This window comes from Carica papaya, chromosome 2, assembly GCF_054855325.1.
Source record: "Carica papaya isolate Zhongbai chromosome 2, ASM5485532v1, whole genome shotgun sequence".
NCBI classification, from domain to species: Eukaryota; Viridiplantae; Streptophyta; class Magnoliopsida; order Brassicales; family Caricaceae; genus Carica; species Carica papaya.
In genome coordinates, this window is record NC_142310.1 from 572,637 (window position 1) to 592,009 (window position 19,373).

Consider the following 19,373-nt stretch of genomic DNA (forward strand, 5'->3'; position numbering starts at 1 on the left):
GAAATGCTATTAGAATAAATTTAATACGATAGAAATAACTGTTAAGAATATGATATACATAGTTGTCGATACTGAAATAATTAGTTAAAAACAGGATATGCGTACGTAACAATGTATCCTATATGTATAAAGAAGTCAATTAGATCAATTTTTGCAAGCCCTGTGACTGCTCCAAATGCAACTGCGGTGCCTACACAAAGTTCACACTCCATCTTAACATCCATCAAAGTTTAAACAAGGAGGAGAAATTACACAGAAGCGAGCAAAAGCAATATACTTGAAGCAAGAAAATTTTAATTCTACATGCTAAGCAAGCAGCTTATGATGATAGCTAACCACCTTTTGATATATGAACAGTAAGGCAGAGTACAACTATACCTACCTCAGATTTACATTTAGTGTCAGGATTCCATCGTAGACTCTGCTTTTTGACGGAACCAAGATGAATGCGAACGCACAGCTCATACAGCCTTGTCTTCGGTCCACCAGTCTGAAGGTCCTAATCTTTTTAAACTCAACTCGAAGAGCCAGAAAGCTGACTTGGCCATGGCAAAGATTTTAAAAAAGAACATATTCAACATAAAATGTACTCAAAAGCATTAATGGAGGCGGTGTCTCAAATTCTCAGTATAGAGACCACAGTCAACTTGGGGGGAAAAGGGTGAGGGATTGTACACAGTTTACCAAATGAACAGGTATTCCGACCCAAAGGGTGTTACTGTACAGGCTGCAAACTATTATATATTATATAAACCTGAAACCAGAAATGACACAGATGACAATGTACAACCTGTGTATGGCTACTAATTTTGAAGTTTAACCTCATCAATCATTGTTGAATATTACAGGTGAAGGGGTGAAACACTAATATAGGTGTGTAACACTAAAATTTTTTCCAAAGAAACTGAAATTTGACCTTCTAAGAAGAAAAACCAGCTTCCATTGCTTGCAAGATTGCAGCAGTATTGAATTTAAAGTTTCTGAAACTCTTGCCAGCACCAGTCTCGGGTGGCCGATCAGATACTGGTTTCGCTGATTGGCTCTCAGCTACCGGTATGCTGCTCCCTACGGAACTGTTCTTTGCTTTCCACACGCAGATTCCTTGATAAACACAACAAGAAAAATCACCATAATATGAAAGAAAAAAGGAAATCAGCTAACACTTTGTTCATTCAAAAAATGCAAAAGCTTATACAAGAAGAAAAACAGGGTATACGAGTTAAGGGATGCACCACCTATGGCAATAATCTTTTTTTTCTTCTTCACGGAGAAGAAAACTTGAATTCTCATTAGACCTTCATTACTTTTTTTTTTCTAAATTATGTATGCCTAGACACACAGAAAAAGATATAAATGTACATGTAACATCTACAGGATTTTGCTAGGGTCAGTATCCTTAAACAAAGCCAAAGTCTACTTATGCAAGCAAATGACTTGAACATAGTTGAAGTGGATGGTAATTATATATTGTAGAAACTGCAAAAATATTTTTTCAAAAAATCATGCTACAGACATCATTTCTCAACCCTGGTATTCCTCATAAAACTGAGCTCGAGTAGATTATAATTTAATCTTGAGTTGACTTTTAATTCTTATGCCAAGACGCTCCAGCAGGCAAGTCTTTAGTTCTTTTTTCCCTCTGCTTCTCTCCTTTTTCCTTTTGATATACAATAGCAATAAATCCTAGCATTAGTTATGGTAAAACCAGAAAATTGAAGGAAAAAGTTTCTACCTTTGAGGGGCATATCAGGTCTCCGAGCCACGGGAGGCTGGTGCACTGAAATCCAAGATTTCAAAGATCTGCATCAAGGCATCATGTTTATCAGATACTGGCAGAATAGAAGAAAAGTAATCAGCTTAAAGAAATAATCAATAGCAATGACAAAATACTGACAGCAAAAAAGGGGACACCATATAAAGCTTGAGGCCAGTGACCCCACGTGATATTACATGATCACTTGCTGCCTGAAGATCATCAATTCGATGCCATGCAATTTCCTGCAAGCACTCAACGTTAGAACTCTTTCCTACATTAGTAAAAATAATTTCTCCATGGAATAGTGACAAAGAAGGAGTAACAAAATTTACAGGCCAGAAAAACCAAGATAAGCATGAATTATCTTTCGATCAAATTGTACAAAGAGTTCTACTCTTAAGAGACAGCATATATATGCCCAGAGACAACTGCTGCCTCTGCAACAAACTGAGTGGTTTCGAGCTGGGGAAGCAGATGATTGGTTATAATGTACAAAACTTTGCACAGGTTTTGAAGATGGCTAATTATGTCACTCTTCTATCTTCCCAGAAAAAATTCACTCTTCTAGTTGACAAGTAATGAGCCATATAATAAGTTAACATTAAGTCACCTTCAGTGAATGAGTGCATTAAAGGGCAATACTTTTGCATATGAGGTGTAAGGGCTTGAGTAGTTGATGAAGTTAAAAACAGCCCATCATAATAAAGTTTTTTTAACCCCAAAGAATGTGAAGTTACATACACTGATCTCTTTTTTAGTTTGTGGGGCAAATGCAGTATCGTCCCTCACACCAGCAATTATGTAGAGCCGTACTCTCTGCTGCCCAAATATCAATTCAATGAATTCATCCTTCTTTAGTAGTTTTGAAACATCAAATCCGGTTTCCTCCTGGACCTGTATATGAGACACAAAAAGTATACTATCAGCAAACATGAAGGAGAAAGAGAGAGGAAGAGAGAGTCAACCCTTAGCAAACATAAGTCCAACTCCCATAAAAAGCTCTCAATAGAAACACATAGCAGTTGATTGATAAGTATCGACTTCTCTCGGTAGTCTTTCATCTGCAAATCAGTTTCTTGCATCTGTTCTATGCCTCTAACCAAGAAACAACTGAAATAAGAACCAAGTGAAGGACCTTCTACCCATCAACACTAGCTACTCCCCTAGAAAGCTCTCAATCAGAAATACACAGCATTTGATTGTAACTCACATATCACATTTCCTCTCAGTAAAGTTTCATCTATAACTAAGCCTCTTGCATCTGCTCTATGCCTCTAACCCAAAGTTGACTGAAAGCCCTTTCACCCCTAAACATTAGCTGTGAAACACATGGAATATTCCTTTATGTTTCAACAACCACACAAAAAAGTTTCCAATTCAAGTGTTTAAGATTAAAATTAATCAAACAGTTCAAGGATACAGTCAGACTAAGAAAAGTGAAGAAGTGCATATGTTCGTCACAGTGGATTTATGTCTAAGAAGAAAATTTGAAAGTCAGATTTCATTGGAGAATATGCTGACTATGTTCGATGGAAATGCCAATTAAGGAACCAGTCTCTCATGCATTACTAATTGCCGACTATCTACACTTCTTCCTTCATCATAGCACCTAACAAATGATAGCAAGTCTATTCTTTTTGGAATATGTTAATCTCAGCCTTGATAAAGGATCATCCTCTTTATTCTTGTGAGATAGCTGGGGACCTTATAGATATTTTGCTTGACGTATAAATTTTTTGTACATGGGTTTGCACCTTTTTAGTGCTTGTGAATGGTTACTATTTTCATTTCAGAAAATGTTAATCGTAGCCTTATCAAATTAAGTATTCTTCATCAATGGGTGAAGTATGTCTTATCATCCCAAAAACTTTATAATAACCTACCTTCCAGGTCTGTGATTCGTTTCCTAAACAGCAGAATCACCAAATGCCATTTCATTTAACAAGCTCGTTTCAGCCAGCTAGCTAGTAATGTTGAAAACAACAATATCCTTAAATCATTGTTATTCTGACAAGTCACGGTTTCAATGACTACTTCACATGCATAGAGAATGCCAAAAAAAAAAAATCAGCTACATAGAAAAGCTAGAAGAAGTTCAGAAGAATCAAGCTCACTTCTCGGATGGCACATGCATGATCTTCCTCATCCTTGTTCTTCTTCCCGCGTGGAAAACTCCAGCTTGACCCTTTCCATCCCTTAACTAAGAGGCACTGTGAATTGCACAAATAGAATATTAAGCACCAGATACAACAATTGATAAGGCGGTTATTAGAAAAAATGTTCATAAATCAGAAAGTAGTAATTCATGCAGGATAATGATGATTGAGGCATTGCTCTAGAGATAAACAGTAAATCCTAAACCATGTAGAAGAGTGTCTTTAACGGTTAGCTAGATAAGAAACTAGTGACTGAGATCAGTAATTATAACTATTCCTAGAGAAGGATCACATCATTGGAAAAGTGAAGCCTGAGAGCGAAGGTCAGAAAGCACAATGACACATGATTAGTCCTTTCTGGATGTTATGAAAATTTAATACTTTCTGGCATTTTGCAACACTCTAATTTCCAAATCCATATCATTTCTTCCTTTGAATTGTGGATACTCCATTTTCTTGTTGGCACTTCTTTGAATTTCCTTTAATCTTCATATTCAGATCTCTGTTTCCTTAAATCCTGGCATTCAAATTTGCCCTCACATTACCATATCTCTTTTTTCTTTAAATGGGTGCCAGCAATGTACAAAAGAATCGATTTTTTGGATTGTTGAAAAATCAAGTTGGTCCCCCAAATTCTTCTATTTCTGAATGACCCAAAACAGCCACCGGATGAGGTATATCAGAATTGATTACCCTTATCAGCCTCAATGTCCTGCCAAGCCCAAGCTCCGTCCATGTTCACCAGCATTCTTTTACATATATATAATGTCTATATACACACAGATACAGACAAATAATATAGGACAAAAGGCACTGAGGTGTGCCATCCATGCAGACAAGCAATCAGAATTGCGAAAAATGATCAGCCAAGATATGTAAAAAGTCCCCTAAAATCTTCTCCATGATGAAGAGATGACTTTTGAACAAAATCAATGAGGTACAGAACAAGTTATTTCCTCCCTAGAAAAGTTAGATACCTTCAAAAACTTTTCTATTTCATTATCTTAAAATGATCCCAGGAAAAGAGAAGGGCATGAGGGCAATCAACTTGTATGATTGTGATTTAATGTGCTCACTCTATAACAATGTCTGTATGTCTCTATACTAACCTGAAGAACTAAAAGATCACTACAAACTGCAATAACAAACAAAGTGACCAAGTTAAAACTAGAACCAAAGGAAATATTTCAGTTGCAATATTAAGATAAGTGTTTAGATAAGAAAATTTTGAAAAAGCCTTACCCGCTCAAAAGTTTCATCCAATATGATTGCCCCTGTTACAGGAACTCGGACCTTGTAAGAAGTGAAGTCCTTAAATATGTCATCAATATGAGCAACATATGGTCTCAAAACATCACAACTGTTAAACACTGCAAGACAATACATTAAGGGAAACAAGGATATACTGGAAAGTCGCAAATAATACCACCAAAAGTTCAAAACATACTGACTGTGATATATTAACTTCCGTAGGTTAACCTACAACGTAGACATGAACATCTCAAGAAAAATCGAGAATTTGTACAAACTTTCAAAATTATGTACTTAAAAAAAGAGGTACTGCTGGAATTTCAAGAACATGCCAAATAATGTTTTTCATGTTGCAAATGCCATCTGATAAAACGACAACTTAATGAGGGTTCAAAAGTGAAAAGGATGTGAAAGTAAATCATTAATGCCAACTAGATGGATTGCATGCTTGGAATGTTTTTTTTTTTTGAGGAAGAAGAAAGGGTATAATGGGACATTTGTAATAACCAATGGTTGAATAGGCATACCATCTGATGATATGACTTATGATGCTAATAAGCTAGAGCTCATTCTAAACAAGGAATTGTTTAAATCATTGTAATTTGAGAATTCTTTCAAGGATACATAAAGAAGTGAACTCCTTCAAAGTCAAAGATTTCAGTGATGGATTTTTTTCTACGGTATTATCCTCGTAGAACCAATGAGCATACTCCACAAGAAAAAGAATTCTCTCAAATGATTGCTGGTCTTCTTTCGGCACATTTAAAACAAATCGACTGCACCAAAATTAAAATGAAATAAAAAGATTTAGATCTTATTCTCTAGTCATAACAAAATAGTGTGCAAAAAAAGACATAAGATAAAAGATCAATCTATTTAATTTCCCAAGGCACCAAATAAGGAAAAAAAATTAAAAAAAAGTAATTTCCATTTATGTTTAACATATTACCATCACACAATTATGAAAATACCCAAATGACAACTGGGACTAGCGACAAACCTTAACACTGTCACAAAAATTTTCAATTTCCTAAATCTGGTCCATTCTTCTTTTGGTATGTTCTCTGTTTCTGAACCATATAAAACATGATCTGATAATGTCATAAAAGAGTTCCTAAGTTCTTCACATTTCCAATACATTGCAACATTTTCAAACTCATATTTTCCTTTCTTTTCCATAAGGTCCTCGAAACAGACCATTTTCTTCTCCTGAGAGGTCCTTGAAACCAAGCGATTAACCACTAAACTCCAAAACTATTAGCCCTAACACTTTATCCACAAATCTTAGCCAATTTCACAATCTAAGTTCCTGTAACTGCAATGCTCATTCAGAATTCAGTAATGCAACTTTGACAAGTAAACTAAAACATTCTTATACTGATTAACCGAGTCTCACAAACGTCAAGAAAAAGAAATCCATACACGTCTATCTCCTGTCTTCAGTGCTCGAAGTAAATTAAACACGAAAACAACATAAGAAAAACGAGCAAACTGAAAACATATCCATTTTCCTTTCGTAAAACCAAAGAGGAAGAGAGCGTAGTGGGACCTGCATAGATCATCGAGCAGTTCTTTTGGAGGAAGACCGCTCTTTGACAAAGCAGTCGACGATCGATACAGAGCTGACATGGCCGGGACTTTGGCTCTCCCTATCACCTATTTGCCAAGTGAAACCTCAAAAAAACCCTAATTCGTACTGCGAAATGGATACGAGGACTGTACTAATATACACAGAGCAGTTTTTTTTTTCTTTTGTCTATGGAATTCGGATGAAGAAAATAAGGAAAGACGATGAGAGGTCCCTTTTTGGGGATCTCTCGAGTGGATGGAGTACTGGGCAGCCAAACAGGTCTGGCGTGTCGCCTGATGATCGCCTTGCCTTGGCCCGTCTCAGCTGGACTCGGGTCGGGCATTTTTTGTCGCCATAATTTTCAACCCGATTTCCCCAAATAAAGATCTAATTTAAAATAAACTATTGTGCATTTTTATTATATATAAAAATAATTCGAGAATTGTAACTAAATTTCTGTGTTGTAAATTAATTATTAAATCATGTAAAAAATAATTTAATTTTTTTTAAAGAAAAATAATATGTCCCGTTTTTTTGCTTGTCGTGACATTCCTAATTAAATGAATTTAATTATTATAAAATATTTATTTAAATTTTTATATTAAAGAATAAAGACTCATATAAATAAATTATAATAAAAAATATTATAAATTAAATTAAATATCGATAATTATTTTAATAATTTATTATTAAAAAAATTATTTAAACAATGAAATAATAAAATAACAATTCATACTTAGAAGTCGAAATCAACTTTAACTCTTTTGCTCTGTTTGAATAATTTTTATCACGAATAATTAACGTAAGGTAATATATATTAAGTGTGCAGGATATTAATTATGAAAGTATGATATGTTAGAGAAGATATTTTATTAATGTACATTAATAACAACTGTTTTGTTCGGATTGATAAGTTGATATGGTTGTATATTAAGTCAAATTACTAATTTATTTATATTTTATTGTATGTAATATTAAAGGAAAGAAAAAAAAAATTCATTTAACTTGTAATTAAGTTATTTAACTTAAAAAATTATTTAAACTGTAATTTTTAATAATTTTCTTAAAATATTAAAAAAATAAATTTATTATAAAAATAAAAATTTATTTTTTTTATAGTTAATATAAAAATTTAATTTAAAACTATAAATTTTTACTTATAATTATAAATTTTAAAAAATTATTTATTACATAATATTTATTATTAGTATTATTATGATATAAATAAAATAAATAAATAAATTTTATTTATTATCATTTTATTTATCAAGAAACAAAGAGAAAAAAGGAAAAAAGAAGAAGAAAAGAAACAATTTGAGTTGCTGATAAAAAAAATAAAGTCTGAAATAATTTTTTTTTCGTAAAATAAAAATTAACTAAATTTAATAAATATATAATCGAAATAAAAATATGAGTCCGTTAAAAATTATTAAATTAATAATTTTAAAAATTTATTTAAATTTTATTTTTTAAATACTATTAAATATTTTAAATTAATTATACCACTAGCAAAGAAATATGATTTTAATAATATCATCCAAATTACTCATGAAATTAACGTCGTGTTTCTCCTTAAAAGAAGAAAAAAAAGGTCATTATCAGCTTTAAATCTTTCAACAATTTATAGCCGTTGGATCTTGAAGTAAGTCAACCTTGAAGTATGACGAGTTCTACAATTTATAGCTGTCGAATCGAAGAAGTAAGTCGCCTGCAAAAATTACGGCTCCGAATCAGAAGATCTCAACGGTCAGCAACTCCACAAAGGAAAAAGCGAGCGCTTCATATTGCAGTCAATGCTATTTTTCACTAAGCGAGAAATCGAAAGAACAGAAAATCTCAACCGCAAGCTTTCAACTCTATCTGTGTACATGTCCTCCTCCTCTGTTTCTTAAAGTTTCTTCAGTGAATTGGTTTTCTGGATTTTGCTTATGTGTTCTTTCATGAATCGGTTGATTACGAAGCAACGGTTTGTTGAACTAATTCTGAGTTATTAACTAGAACGGACCATCATTTAATCATATATTAAAGTAGCCACACAATTCAAAATATATCAATCGGTTTCTGTTTTTCCGGTGAAAATCTGTTGAATCTCTTTAATAGAGTGATAAATTGGAAGTATTAACAGAGTCTCAGTTGATTTACATGGATGATGAAGTTATTATTAGGGATTTGTTTTATGTTGTTCTAGAGTTCTGTTCAATTCAATCTATTGAATCCTTACAATGGTTTCCGGAGAGTGCTTTATGAGCTTATTTGGGTTACTATCAATTAACCAGGTGAGTGCTTGTTTCTATACGAAATGAGGAAGAGGCCAGGGAAATCTTCATTGGTATCTGAACCATCGAGTAGTAAAGAGGATGATGGGTTTAAAGTTGTTGGTGAGGAAGTTAAAACTGAGAATTTTCAGATGAAGAACATGAAGAGATCAGGGTTTGTGTGGATGATATTGTTTGGATTGATCATATACAGCTCTTGGGCTATATATGACTATCAGTTTGGGAATTTGCCAGCACCACTAAGTGCCAAACAGGCAGGGAAAAGGGGATTTTCTGAGCTCGAGGCCATGAAGCATGTAAGAGAATTGACTAAATTAGGCCCACATCCTGTTGGATCAGATGCTCTAGATCAGGCATTGCAGGTTGGTCCATTGAACTGTTTTGTTCAACTTGGTCTGTGTTTCTGTTGAGTTTTATATGCTGTCATTAATTGGTTGATGCTGTTTATACATATGAACTAATCAATGGATATATGCTCCTTTTTTCAAGTGTCCTTTTTCATGTGAGAGGTTGAGATATGAGATAAAAACTTTGAAAAATATTCTTGTGGATTGTATCAAGCATATATTTGAATGTTAAAATGATTGGTATCATTGCCCATGTAATTTTCAGTGTTTAAGACTTGTCTTGGCATTTTTTCTTTTGTTGCTAAGTACTTACATTTACAGTTTTGTAGCTAGATTATTCATCTCTGCCTTTTGATGCCAGTAGGATATGAAAATGGCCATATGTTTTAAGTGCATATTTTTTAATTATCACCATCCTTTTTTTCTGGTTATATTCTTGATTTTCTTAATAGCTTTGGTTAATTTAAGATCCTTTTCTCTAGTATTTTTCTTTTTGGTAATGGAACATGGTATATGTAAAGAACTCTTTTAGTTGTTTATATATCTGATTTTATATATTATTTACTAGATTATCTATGGTTAGAATTAGCATGATGTTATGTTTATAGTGGGCATTTGCAATATCATCTGATGCACTTTATGCAACAGTATGTTTTGGCTGCAGCACAAGAAATTAAGAAAACAGCTCATTGGGAGGTTGATGTCCAAGTTGATTTTTTCCAAGCAAAAACTGGTGCAAATCGTCTGGTCAGTGGCCTGTTTAGGGGGAAAACACTTGTTTATTCAGATATTAGTCACATCATTTTAAGAATCTTGCCAAAATATGTATCTGAAGCAGGAGAAAATGCTATATTGGTCTCATCTCACATTGATTCCGTTTTTTCGACGTATGCTTTCTTCATCTTTCTAGCCATTCTTTTTCTTTTAATCTTAATTCGATTTGTTCTGTTGAAATATATAGTGCTTTCTTAAAATGTGATTAGACAATTGAAAGAATGTTCAAACTTATGGACCACTTACACATGAACAACCAACGAAACATTTTCCTTATCTCTTCACTATCAAGACCCAACATTGGGAGAATTATGTCAGATTCTTGCACTATTTCAAGAATTAAGATTCCGTAGTACATCTTTGCCTCGTCAAATCACTTAATGTTTTAAATGTAGAAACAATTAGTTCAAAAATCATTTTCATCTGATTACCATCACAATGGATATTTGGTGTCGTGATTCCAGTCAACTCACATATGCAGTAAGCAACTTCAGGTTTCACATTAACATTTAAGTGCTTGAGAAGTTGATCACTGTCGAAGGATTTTAATAATGGTTAAAGTGCATCTCATATTGACTTTGGTGGTTGTTGGTATACTTTTGAGTGACAATACTTGGTCCAAAGATGAAAAAGGTCATTAGTTGAATGAAGAGGGTTGGTAAGTATATAAACAATATCCATAAGCAATCATTTAAAACTTTTACCACATCGTACCATAATGCTAGTAGTATTATCTTCACTTTCTCTTCCATCAAGCCAGTTGGAGCACTTAATAACATACATCTTAAGTCAAATTACTTGGGTGGAATGCATAAATAGATACTAACTCACTTGTCCAAATTATCAACCTACCAAAAAGCGAGTATAGAACATAAATTGGACCAGACTAACCTCAAAAGTGAAATAACAAGCTTAAAACCCCTAAGAACCGGTCTGGAGGTGGCTAACCAAGATAAGCTGAACCAGACTGGTCAAATGGTTTGCACAAAGGGAGCTCTTGTTGAAGCTTTTCGATCAAGAAGGGAGTTTATTCAGAATTCTCTCATAAAATCTGTATATTTTCTTACACGGCTGCTGTAGCCATCCTAGCATGGCCTTTGCTCTCATATTTCACATACATTTGGAATTTTCTTTTCTTGGTAGAGACATGCACTTTCACTTGTTTGCATGAAACAGTTGCCTTGTCACCTTGTGAAAAATGTTGTGCAATTTCAGGGAAGGTGCCGGTGATTGCAGTTCATGTGTTGCTGTTATGTTGGAACTTGCTCGAGGCATCTCTCAATGGGCGCATGGTTTCAAGAATGGCATTATATTTCTCTTCAATACTGGGGAGGAAGAGGGGTTAAATGGTGCTCATAGCTTTATAACCCAGGTTAGAAGCATTTTCGTTGGGCTGCTTCCTGTGAAATTTCCTCGTTTATAGTTTTTTTTCTACTTACAATTTCTGTGGTTGAAGAATCAATTAGTTTCTTACATATTTGTTCCTATGAAACAGTTGTATACTTTGACCCAGGTTAGAAGCATTTTCGTTGGGTTGCTTCCTGTGAAATTTCCTCGTTTATAGTTTTTTTTCTACTTACAATTTTCAATTAGTTCCTTACATATTTGTTCTTATGAAACAGTTGTATACTTTGACGTCCATACATTACTGCTGATGATGGTTGGCTTGAGAAAATGCAGCAGAACAATTTATAATTATTTTGTGTAAAAATGATGTCTTGAACTATCTTTCTTATAAGCAATGAAAACGCAACTAACTTTTCTACCTGACTTGGACAAAAGACCATGTGCAAAAGAAAATAATTTGACTTCATTACAAACTTATTTCTGTAGTTTATGAATTGGCCAATGAAAAATATCCACTTGCCAAATAATTATGCTCAACATAAAGATTACTCTCATATAATGCTTATACGAATATCCAGTTATTTGCATTAGGTGCGTATTATTGGGTTGAGCTGAAAACAATTCTTCAGCTGAAATTTATATATTCAATAATTAGGTGGTACCTGCATACCAACAAGAACACAATTTCCTAAAAAAGACACACATGCTTAACCTCTCAATGAGAATATACGATATTGCACAACATACATCTCAATCTCACATTCCCATGAAAAAGTGTACAAGTATCCACCATCCAGCCAATGACGAGTGGATGGTTGAGCTCAAAACAATTGTTCTAAATTTGACCTCGTAATAATTTTTTATTTTTGGTTTTTAGATTGGTCTTACTTCCATGCTCTGTTTGCTTCTTTCTTTTTTAATTTTGTAATTTTTATTTTAGGCACTGTTTCAAGAAGCGGAATTATGAGTTGTTTTTAGATTGGTTCTGACAGATTCTTTTAAATCTATTGTTTCAGCATCCTTGGAGTTCTACTATTTGTTTGGCTATTGATTTGGAGGCCATGGGTATTGGAGGAAAGTCTGGAATTTTTCAGGTTGGTTTGAATAAGTTACTGCTGTAATTCTTAATTTTCTACTCAATTTGATAACTATGCTGTTGATATGAATTTCCTGTTTAACGGCTTAACTTCGATGCTCATTTTAACTGTTTAAATCTTTTCCATGGACTTTAAGTGTATAATATTTTTGTGTCAGTTAAGTGCTGGTTTATTCAAACCCAAACTTGACGATACAACTAAATGTCAAAAGCTTCTCACATATCCCTTTCAATATCAGGTTCATGCTGAAGTTTCCCAAAAATTATGACCTTCCTTTAATTGTATGTTTACATAACTAGCTATGCCTTCTCCAACCTTTTCTTAGACAGCATAACAATCACTGTAGAAGAGTGCACATCTCGGAAAGTATCTGTTCCTCTTTGGTAGTAGAATACTCACACTTGAATGCTTTTCTGAATTGTATACATGTTCCTGATGTGGCTTGTGAAATAATTTATTAGTGACATTATTCCGAAATTCTTGAATTGAAAAAAATGACTTAATATGTTTTTTATACTTCAAGACAACCTCTCATGCTAAGGTCTTCTATCCAAAAAAGGTGGCCGAGCACAGACTCGCTATACCTTGCACTAAAATTTAATTTGGTGGATTGCTATACCTTGTATTAAAATTTAGTTTGGTGGATTTAATTAATCGATGTCCATGTGAAAGTAATTATACTGATAGAAAATAGATTATCTATACTAGACATGGCAAATTCATGTTGATAATTCAAATAATTAGTACAATTCCTTGTTTTATAGCACCTGGTCTATTTTACAACTTGGCAACTAACAATGAACTAGCATCTGATTAGTCTTGAGTGGCAGGATCTACTGTGTTGAGTGGTCCTGATCATCATTATAGTTCCTAAATTTCATGTTTCGTACTATTTATGCAGCTTGGTGTGTTAGCTTTTAAATGAGAATGCCCCCTTGTGGTGTATCATCCCTGAATTTAGCAATTATTCCAATTAACTGTCGAGGATATTTCATCCTTTCTCTTTTACTCTTATGTGATAGGCTGGTCCCCATCCATGGGCTATCGAGAACTTTGCCTCAGTTGCAAAATATCCATCTGGCCAAATAATTGCGCAGGTTAGGAGTTTTACTCAGTGCTATTTTTTTGGTTTTCATAATAAATGTGTGTATTTAACAAGCAAATCATCTAAAGAGCTAAATGCAGGATCTTTTTTCTTCTGGAGCCATAAAATCTGCGACAGATTTCCAAATATACAAAGAGGTTGCTGGTCTTTCAGGGCTGGATTTTGCATACACAGATAACACTGCAGTATATCACACAAAGGTCTACGTCCTCTACCTTTTTCTGCCTCTCAGCTTATGAACTACTGAACAGTCAGAAACAACAAAAGATTGATTTTTTAAGAGTCTGAAAGAAGTTTTAGAAAAAAAAAAGGAAATAATTTGTGGAAAATTACCTTGTTTATTTTCGTGATGAAAATAAAGACTTCAAAGATTCTTCCGTGCAGAATGACAAATTAGAGCTATTGAAACCAGGATCTCTTCAGCATCTTGGAGAGAATATGCTCGCTTTTCTGCTTAAAATTGCTTCATCTTCTGATCTGCCAGAAGGCAAGGCTGTTGAAAAAGAGGAGAAATCTAGACACAGCAATGCAATATTTTTTGACATTTTGGTAACTTTCTAACTACAGAAGATTTAACAGTGTTTTTGGCTTCATATTCCCTTTCCTGCAACTTGTCCATCCAATTTACCTTTGTAGCAATGCTGTATTCTAACATTAACCTCAATCGTCAGGGGACATATATGATTGTATACAATCAAAATTTTGCAAATATGCTTCACAGTTCGGTGATCATGCAATCGCTTCTTATATGGACTACATCATTGTTTATGGGTGGTATTCCGGCTGCTGTGTCCCTGGCATTGTCATGTCTGAGTATTATATTCGTATGGATATTCTCAATAGGTTTTTCTGTCGTTATTGCCTTCATTCTGCCTCTGATATCTTCATCACCTGTTCCCTATGTTGGAAGCCCGTGGTTGGTAATTGGATTATTTGTTGCACCTGCTGTTCTTGGAGCTTTGATGGGTCAACATTTCGGTTATATTATTCTTAAATCATATTTATCAAATGTGTATTCTAAGAAAAAGCAGCTCTCACCAGTTATTCAAGCTGACTTGGTCAAGTTAGAGGCTGAAAGATGGCTCTTTAAAGCTGGTTTCATTCAGTGGCTTGTTCTTCTGATTTTGGGAACTTATTACAACATTGGATCCTCATATATGGCTCTGGTCTGGCTAGTTCCACCTGCATTTGCATGTAAGTGGACACTTCATCTATCACATGAATATGCTCTAGAATCCTTAGGTTGTTATTGCTTTGAGGCAGCAGTAGTACATAAATCATGAACATATGGATGTTCAAGAGACAAAAAGATAGTTCCTTATTGTTCCAAATTAACATGATTTTCTGGAATATTCAGATGGATTGTTTGAAGCTACTTTAACGCCAACACGGTTCCCAAAACCACTCAAACTTGCAACTTTACTCTTAGGCTTGGCCATGCCAATTTTAATTTCAGCTGGCATATTCATCCAGCTGGCCAGCACAACTATCGGGTCTGCAGTTCGATTGGATAGGTAAAATTGTGTAACTATACTATTAAGTTATCCTTCTGCCTCTTTAATTGCATTTTCTATTTGATTGTTTGTAAAGTATTTCTTTTAAAGAGGACATTGATCATCTTGCTAAAATACGGCATCGAATAAAAATTCCCTCTTCCTTATTATTTTAAACTTTTGGATTATTAGTCACCCAATTCAATTATTTACCATCAAGTTAAGCAACAAGGTCCTTGGTGTTGTGTCCATGTGCAAATTTCAAATTCTACTTACAATTAGTGAGTTTGTTAAATATAATATAACTTAATAAAATTGGTCCTTGGTGTTGTGTCCATGTGCGAAGTTCATATTCTACTTACAATGAGTGAGCATGTTAAATATAGTATAACTTAATAAAATTGGTTCTTATAAACTAAAGCTTTTGAATTACTTGAATGCTCAAGTAAATTATTTCAAACGTATTATCTATAATTCATGCTGAATAGGAATCACTTAAGAGAATGAATTATAGGTTCCAGTTTGACGCAGGAATTTGGGGTGGGGGGGAAGAGATGCATTTCTGACTTTTGTATATACATACAGGAATCCAGGTAGCACTCCTGAATGGTTGGGGAATGTAATTCTCGCAATTCTTATTGCTGCAATTGCGTGCTTGACTCTGGTGTATCTCCTGTCATATTTTCATCTTTCAGGTATTTATTGTTAATGCTTTTCTTGTTTGATTTCATTAAGTATAGATAATTCCGTTAGATTTGGAATTGATAGTTACTCTTAGAGCATATTTTTGAGCACCTAACTGTATCATTAGCAACTGAATTAGAGGATTGGATTGCTAAAAAAATATACTTCAAGCACTAAAATAGTGTTTAAGTCAACGCGTTCGAATAAAATGTCGGATTGCCAAAAAAATATACTTCAAGCACTAGAATGGTATTTAAGTCAACAAGTTTGAATAAAATGTTGGATTATCAAAAAAATATACTTCAAGCACTAAAATAGTTTAAGTTATTTACAATAAATAGATTTTTATTTAAAAAATAAACAGTTAAACATTTGAATAAAGTGTTGATTATAAAAAATAGACAGTTTTTTTTTTGGGTAAAAAACTAGTAAAAAAATATATTTGTTATGATTATTTTATAATTTATATTATTATATGAATTGTTAATTTTAAGTGGATATGAATAGAGTATTTAAGTCAACTTGTTAGATGATAAAGAACCTAAAAATTGAGGACTCAGATTCATGTTTTTTACCTTAAAGTCATTTCTAAGTATTAATAAGTACCATTTACCAAACAGGGAGATCGAAGAAAAGTGCTTAAGCTGCTTATAAGCATTAAAATAAGCAATTTCAAGCATCCTCTTAATGTGATCATACTTAGCCATTAAGGCATAAGGTGAAGTTAATGATGTCTTGAGCATAAAATGGATCTGGAAGATTGGAACCAACCTAACTATTTTATGAATATTTGATCTAATAAGAGCCTGAATGGTGAAGATAAGCTACTTACCATGTAGAAAATGAGATTGGCAGCTACCTAGCAGTTTCAAATGTTGAATTGTTTGATCTATAAAGATAGAAAGTATTATAGCATAAATGGATGGAGTAAGAAGTTAAAACAACTATTCTTTTCATGATTCTAGGGAGTTGTCAATTTTTTTATGCCATATATGCCATATTTTGGTAGAGGAACTATTGTTTTTATCCTACGTTAGAGTTCATCCTGTGTGATGTTTCCTTAATCATTATTTAGAGGACACATGTATACTTTCACAATATTTCGGTCTACTTTGGAAACTTATATTTGTTCCTTTTGTATAACGTGGATGTCCAGGTGCAAAAGTATCTATTATAACTACAATGTGCGTTTTACTTGGCCTCTCACTTGCTTTGGTATCATCTGGTGTTATTCCACCATTCACCGAGCACACTGCCAGAGCTGTTAATGTACGTAACCTCGTTACTGAACTATTTGATTCTTGCCTGCTCTATGCGTTTGGTGAATAAGAATTGCTTGATTATTACATGCATATATCTTATTAAAAATTGTTAATTCAAGAATTTTCCTATGCTTTATCATATAATTGGTTATGTAATTGAAGAATTCATGTAGGTAAACCTGTTTTAGATGTGAATTTTTTTTTTCTTTTTCCAAGTTAACTTGATAGTGAAGAAAGTTTTTTTTTTCTTTTTCCAAGTTGTCGGTTTTGCGGTATTTTCCTGTGTTTGGTTGGGTTACTTGAAAAACTTTTCAGTAGAAGGAAACGAAGCCAGACAAAGGAAACAAAATTTCTCCTTCAGAAAACATATCTATCTAATAGAGATTTAACATTTGCTTGTGTTCCTCAGGTTGTGCATGTCGTCGATGTGACAGGAAAATTTGATGGAAATCAAGTTCCTAGTTCATTTGTATCTCTATTTTCAACTACTCCTGGAAAGTTGACAAAAGAGGCCGAACAGATTAAAGAAGGCTTCACATGTGGCAGAGAGAGAGTTATTGATTTTGTTACCTTTTCAGTCAAATATGGTTGCATAACTTATGATGATGCTGAAACTGGGTGGAGTAAGGCTGATATTCCCACAGTGCATGTTGTTAGTGATACCATGGTAGATGGACGAGTCACACAAGTTTCAATTGATACTAGGAGTTCTACGCGCTGGTCTCTTGCAATCAATACTGAGGAAATAAGAGATTTCACATTCCAAGGTAATAATTTTTTTTGTCAATGGTGTTAATGTTCTCTTTTGTCTTTGCATCCGTACACTTGTCTTCCCGGTCTTTCATCTCCTTCTTCTAAGGTGAAAGCAGACAAAAATGTTATAATCATGTTCAAATTCTGCAGAGTTTGGATCCTGGCATTGTAGGTGGGAAATTGACATTTTAAAGTAAATGTTAGATGGCAAAGATTATATCAAAAAGAGCTATACTATCTGGACATTGATGCTTCAGATAACTGTGCAATCAGAAAAAAGCAAATAGGGTTGCTTTAGAACATCTTACCCCCTTTTACCTCCCTTCTGATGTTGGTCTGAGTTGTCTAATGTTCAGAATAAAACTGTAAACTCAAGTTAATCCAGCTTCCCCTGCCAACACCGGACAGTTGATATTTTGTATGTAACATGTTCATTATGAATCTATTGACTGACATGTCATGGCTTGCTCTGAATCATCACTACACGAATTTGCAAATGGATAATCTCTTAGCAGACAGTGGCCTATAAATTTTTTCTCTTGATGCAAACCATAGAGATAATCTTATATTATATTGCTCCTAAGGTTTTCAGAAAGGAAAATCTATTACTTCACAACTACAGAAAAGGAAGAAGGAGCATGATGCTGATCTAATCTCTCTGTCTGTTCTCTAAATTTTGAACTGTAAATGCAGGGGATGTGGATGAGATAGTTTCACTTGGTGGCAAGGGAAGTGTAGATGGATGGCACATTATTCAGTTCAGCGGAGGAAAAAAGTCGCCAACAAATTTCAATCTTACTCTTCTCTGGGTGAGAGATCAGCAATCTCATAACAACGTAGGACAGAGAGAGGAGCAGCATCGCCCCCTTTTAAAGCTAAGAACTGATTTTGATCGGTTAACACCAAAAACTGAAAGAGTCCTCATGAAGCTTCCTTCTTGGTGTTCTCAGTTCGGCAAGTCCACATCTCCTCATACATTAGCCTTTCTCACGAGTCTTCCTGTCGATATCTACGATGGAAAACGCTAAGCTTCTTTCTCGCACCATTTTCTCTGAGAATAAATAATGGACTCATATGAATGATGACCGATATCATAGTCACTAGTTCATATACACAACAAAGTAAATTCTTTGTATAGCATTGAGCTATTTATTTATTTATTTATTTGATCATGTAGCATTGAGCTATTTGAGCAGTTGAAATATCCTGCTGATATATGTAATATTTATAGAAATAATTAGTTTGGTAGAGACATTTATACTAGTTGATTGAGTAATTACATTAACAAATGGAGGAGTGATCAGCATGATTGTTAGTGTTAATATTATTATTAAAATATATATTTTTTTACTGTAATTAATTTTTTAGGCGGATAGAGTAGAATTGTAATTACGTAATTTTCTGATGTCCGGTGGTTTTGGGCCATGTTTTATAGGTTTTTAAGCATCACTTAGGTGATGGCTGCTTCGATGAGAGATGAAATTTGGACGTAAATGGGCATC

General features: G+C 33.8%; 2 protein-coding genes across 3 annotated transcripts; one reads left to right on the forward strand and one right to left on the reverse strand.

Moving 5' to 3' along the window:
* Window positions 1-556: 556 nt before the first annotated feature.
* DCP2 (decapping 2) lies at window positions 557-7,021 on the reverse strand. Its single transcript, XM_088212424.1, has 8 exons — window positions 6,713-7,021; window positions 5,788-5,939; window positions 5,155-5,282; window positions 3,871-3,966; window positions 2,498-2,650; window positions 1,895-1,998; window positions 1,733-1,800; window positions 557-1,101 (listed from the first exon to the last, which is right to left on the reverse strand). Exons 1-8 carry the CDS (start codon window positions 6,790-6,792, stop codon window positions 920-922), a joined length of 963 nt encoding a protein of 320 aa, XP_088068550.1. The 5' UTR covers window positions 6,793-7,021; the 3' UTR covers window positions 557-919.
* A 1,402-nt stretch (window positions 7,022-8,423) lies between these two features.
* LOC110814597 (Zn-dependent exopeptidases superfamily protein) lies at window positions 8,424-19,177 on the forward strand. 2 transcript variants are annotated; one of them, XM_022042121.2, is made up of 14 exons: window positions 8,424-8,699; window positions 9,010-9,371; window positions 10,005-10,243; window positions 11,346-11,502; window positions 12,494-12,571; window positions 13,597-13,671; window positions 13,760-13,879; window positions 14,064-14,228; window positions 14,351-14,873; window positions 15,037-15,193; window positions 15,758-15,867; window positions 17,013-17,125; window positions 17,528-17,885; window positions 18,565-19,177. In XM_022042121.2, the coding sequence occupies exons 2-14, from the start codon at window positions 9,033-9,035 to the stop codon at window positions 18,897-18,899; spliced, it is 2,769 nt and encodes a 922-aa protein (XP_021897813.2). In that variant the 5' UTR covers window positions 8,424-8,699; window positions 9,010-9,032; the 3' UTR covers window positions 18,900-19,177. The 2 variants fall into 2 exon arrangements, with proteins under 2 accessions (XP_021897813.2, XP_021897810.2); XM_022042118.2 differs by having other exon boundaries at window positions 8,425-8,597.
* The last annotated feature ends 196 nt before the right edge of the window (window positions 19,178-19,373 follow it).

Bases quoted from the DNA above. Each gene is read 5' to 3' on its own strand.
- DCP2 (XM_088212424.1), bottom strand. From the start codon at position 6,792: ATGTCAGCTCTGTATCGATCGTCGACTGCTTTGTCAAAGAGCGGTCTT. The intron at 3,967-5,154 runs GTAAGGCTTTTT...TGCAATTCACAG, and splicing joins TGGATGAAACTTTTGAGCGG to TGCCTCTTAGTTAAGGGATG. The intron at 1,999-2,497 runs GTATGTAACTTC...GAGTGCTTGCAG, and splicing joins AAACTAAAAAAGAGATCAGT to GAAATTGCATGGCATCGAAT.
- LOC110814597 (XM_022042121.2), top strand. From the start codon at position 9,033: ATGAGGAAGAGGCCAGGGAAATCTTCATTGGTATCTGAACCATCGAGT. The intron at 10,244-11,345 runs GTATGCTTTCTT...GTGCAATTTCAG, and splicing joins ATTGATTCCGTTTTTTCGAC to GGAAGGTGCCGGTGATTGCA. The intron at 13,880-14,063 runs GTCTACGTCCTC...TCTTCCGTGCAG, and splicing joins CTGCAGTATATCACACAAAG to AATGACAAATTAGAGCTATT.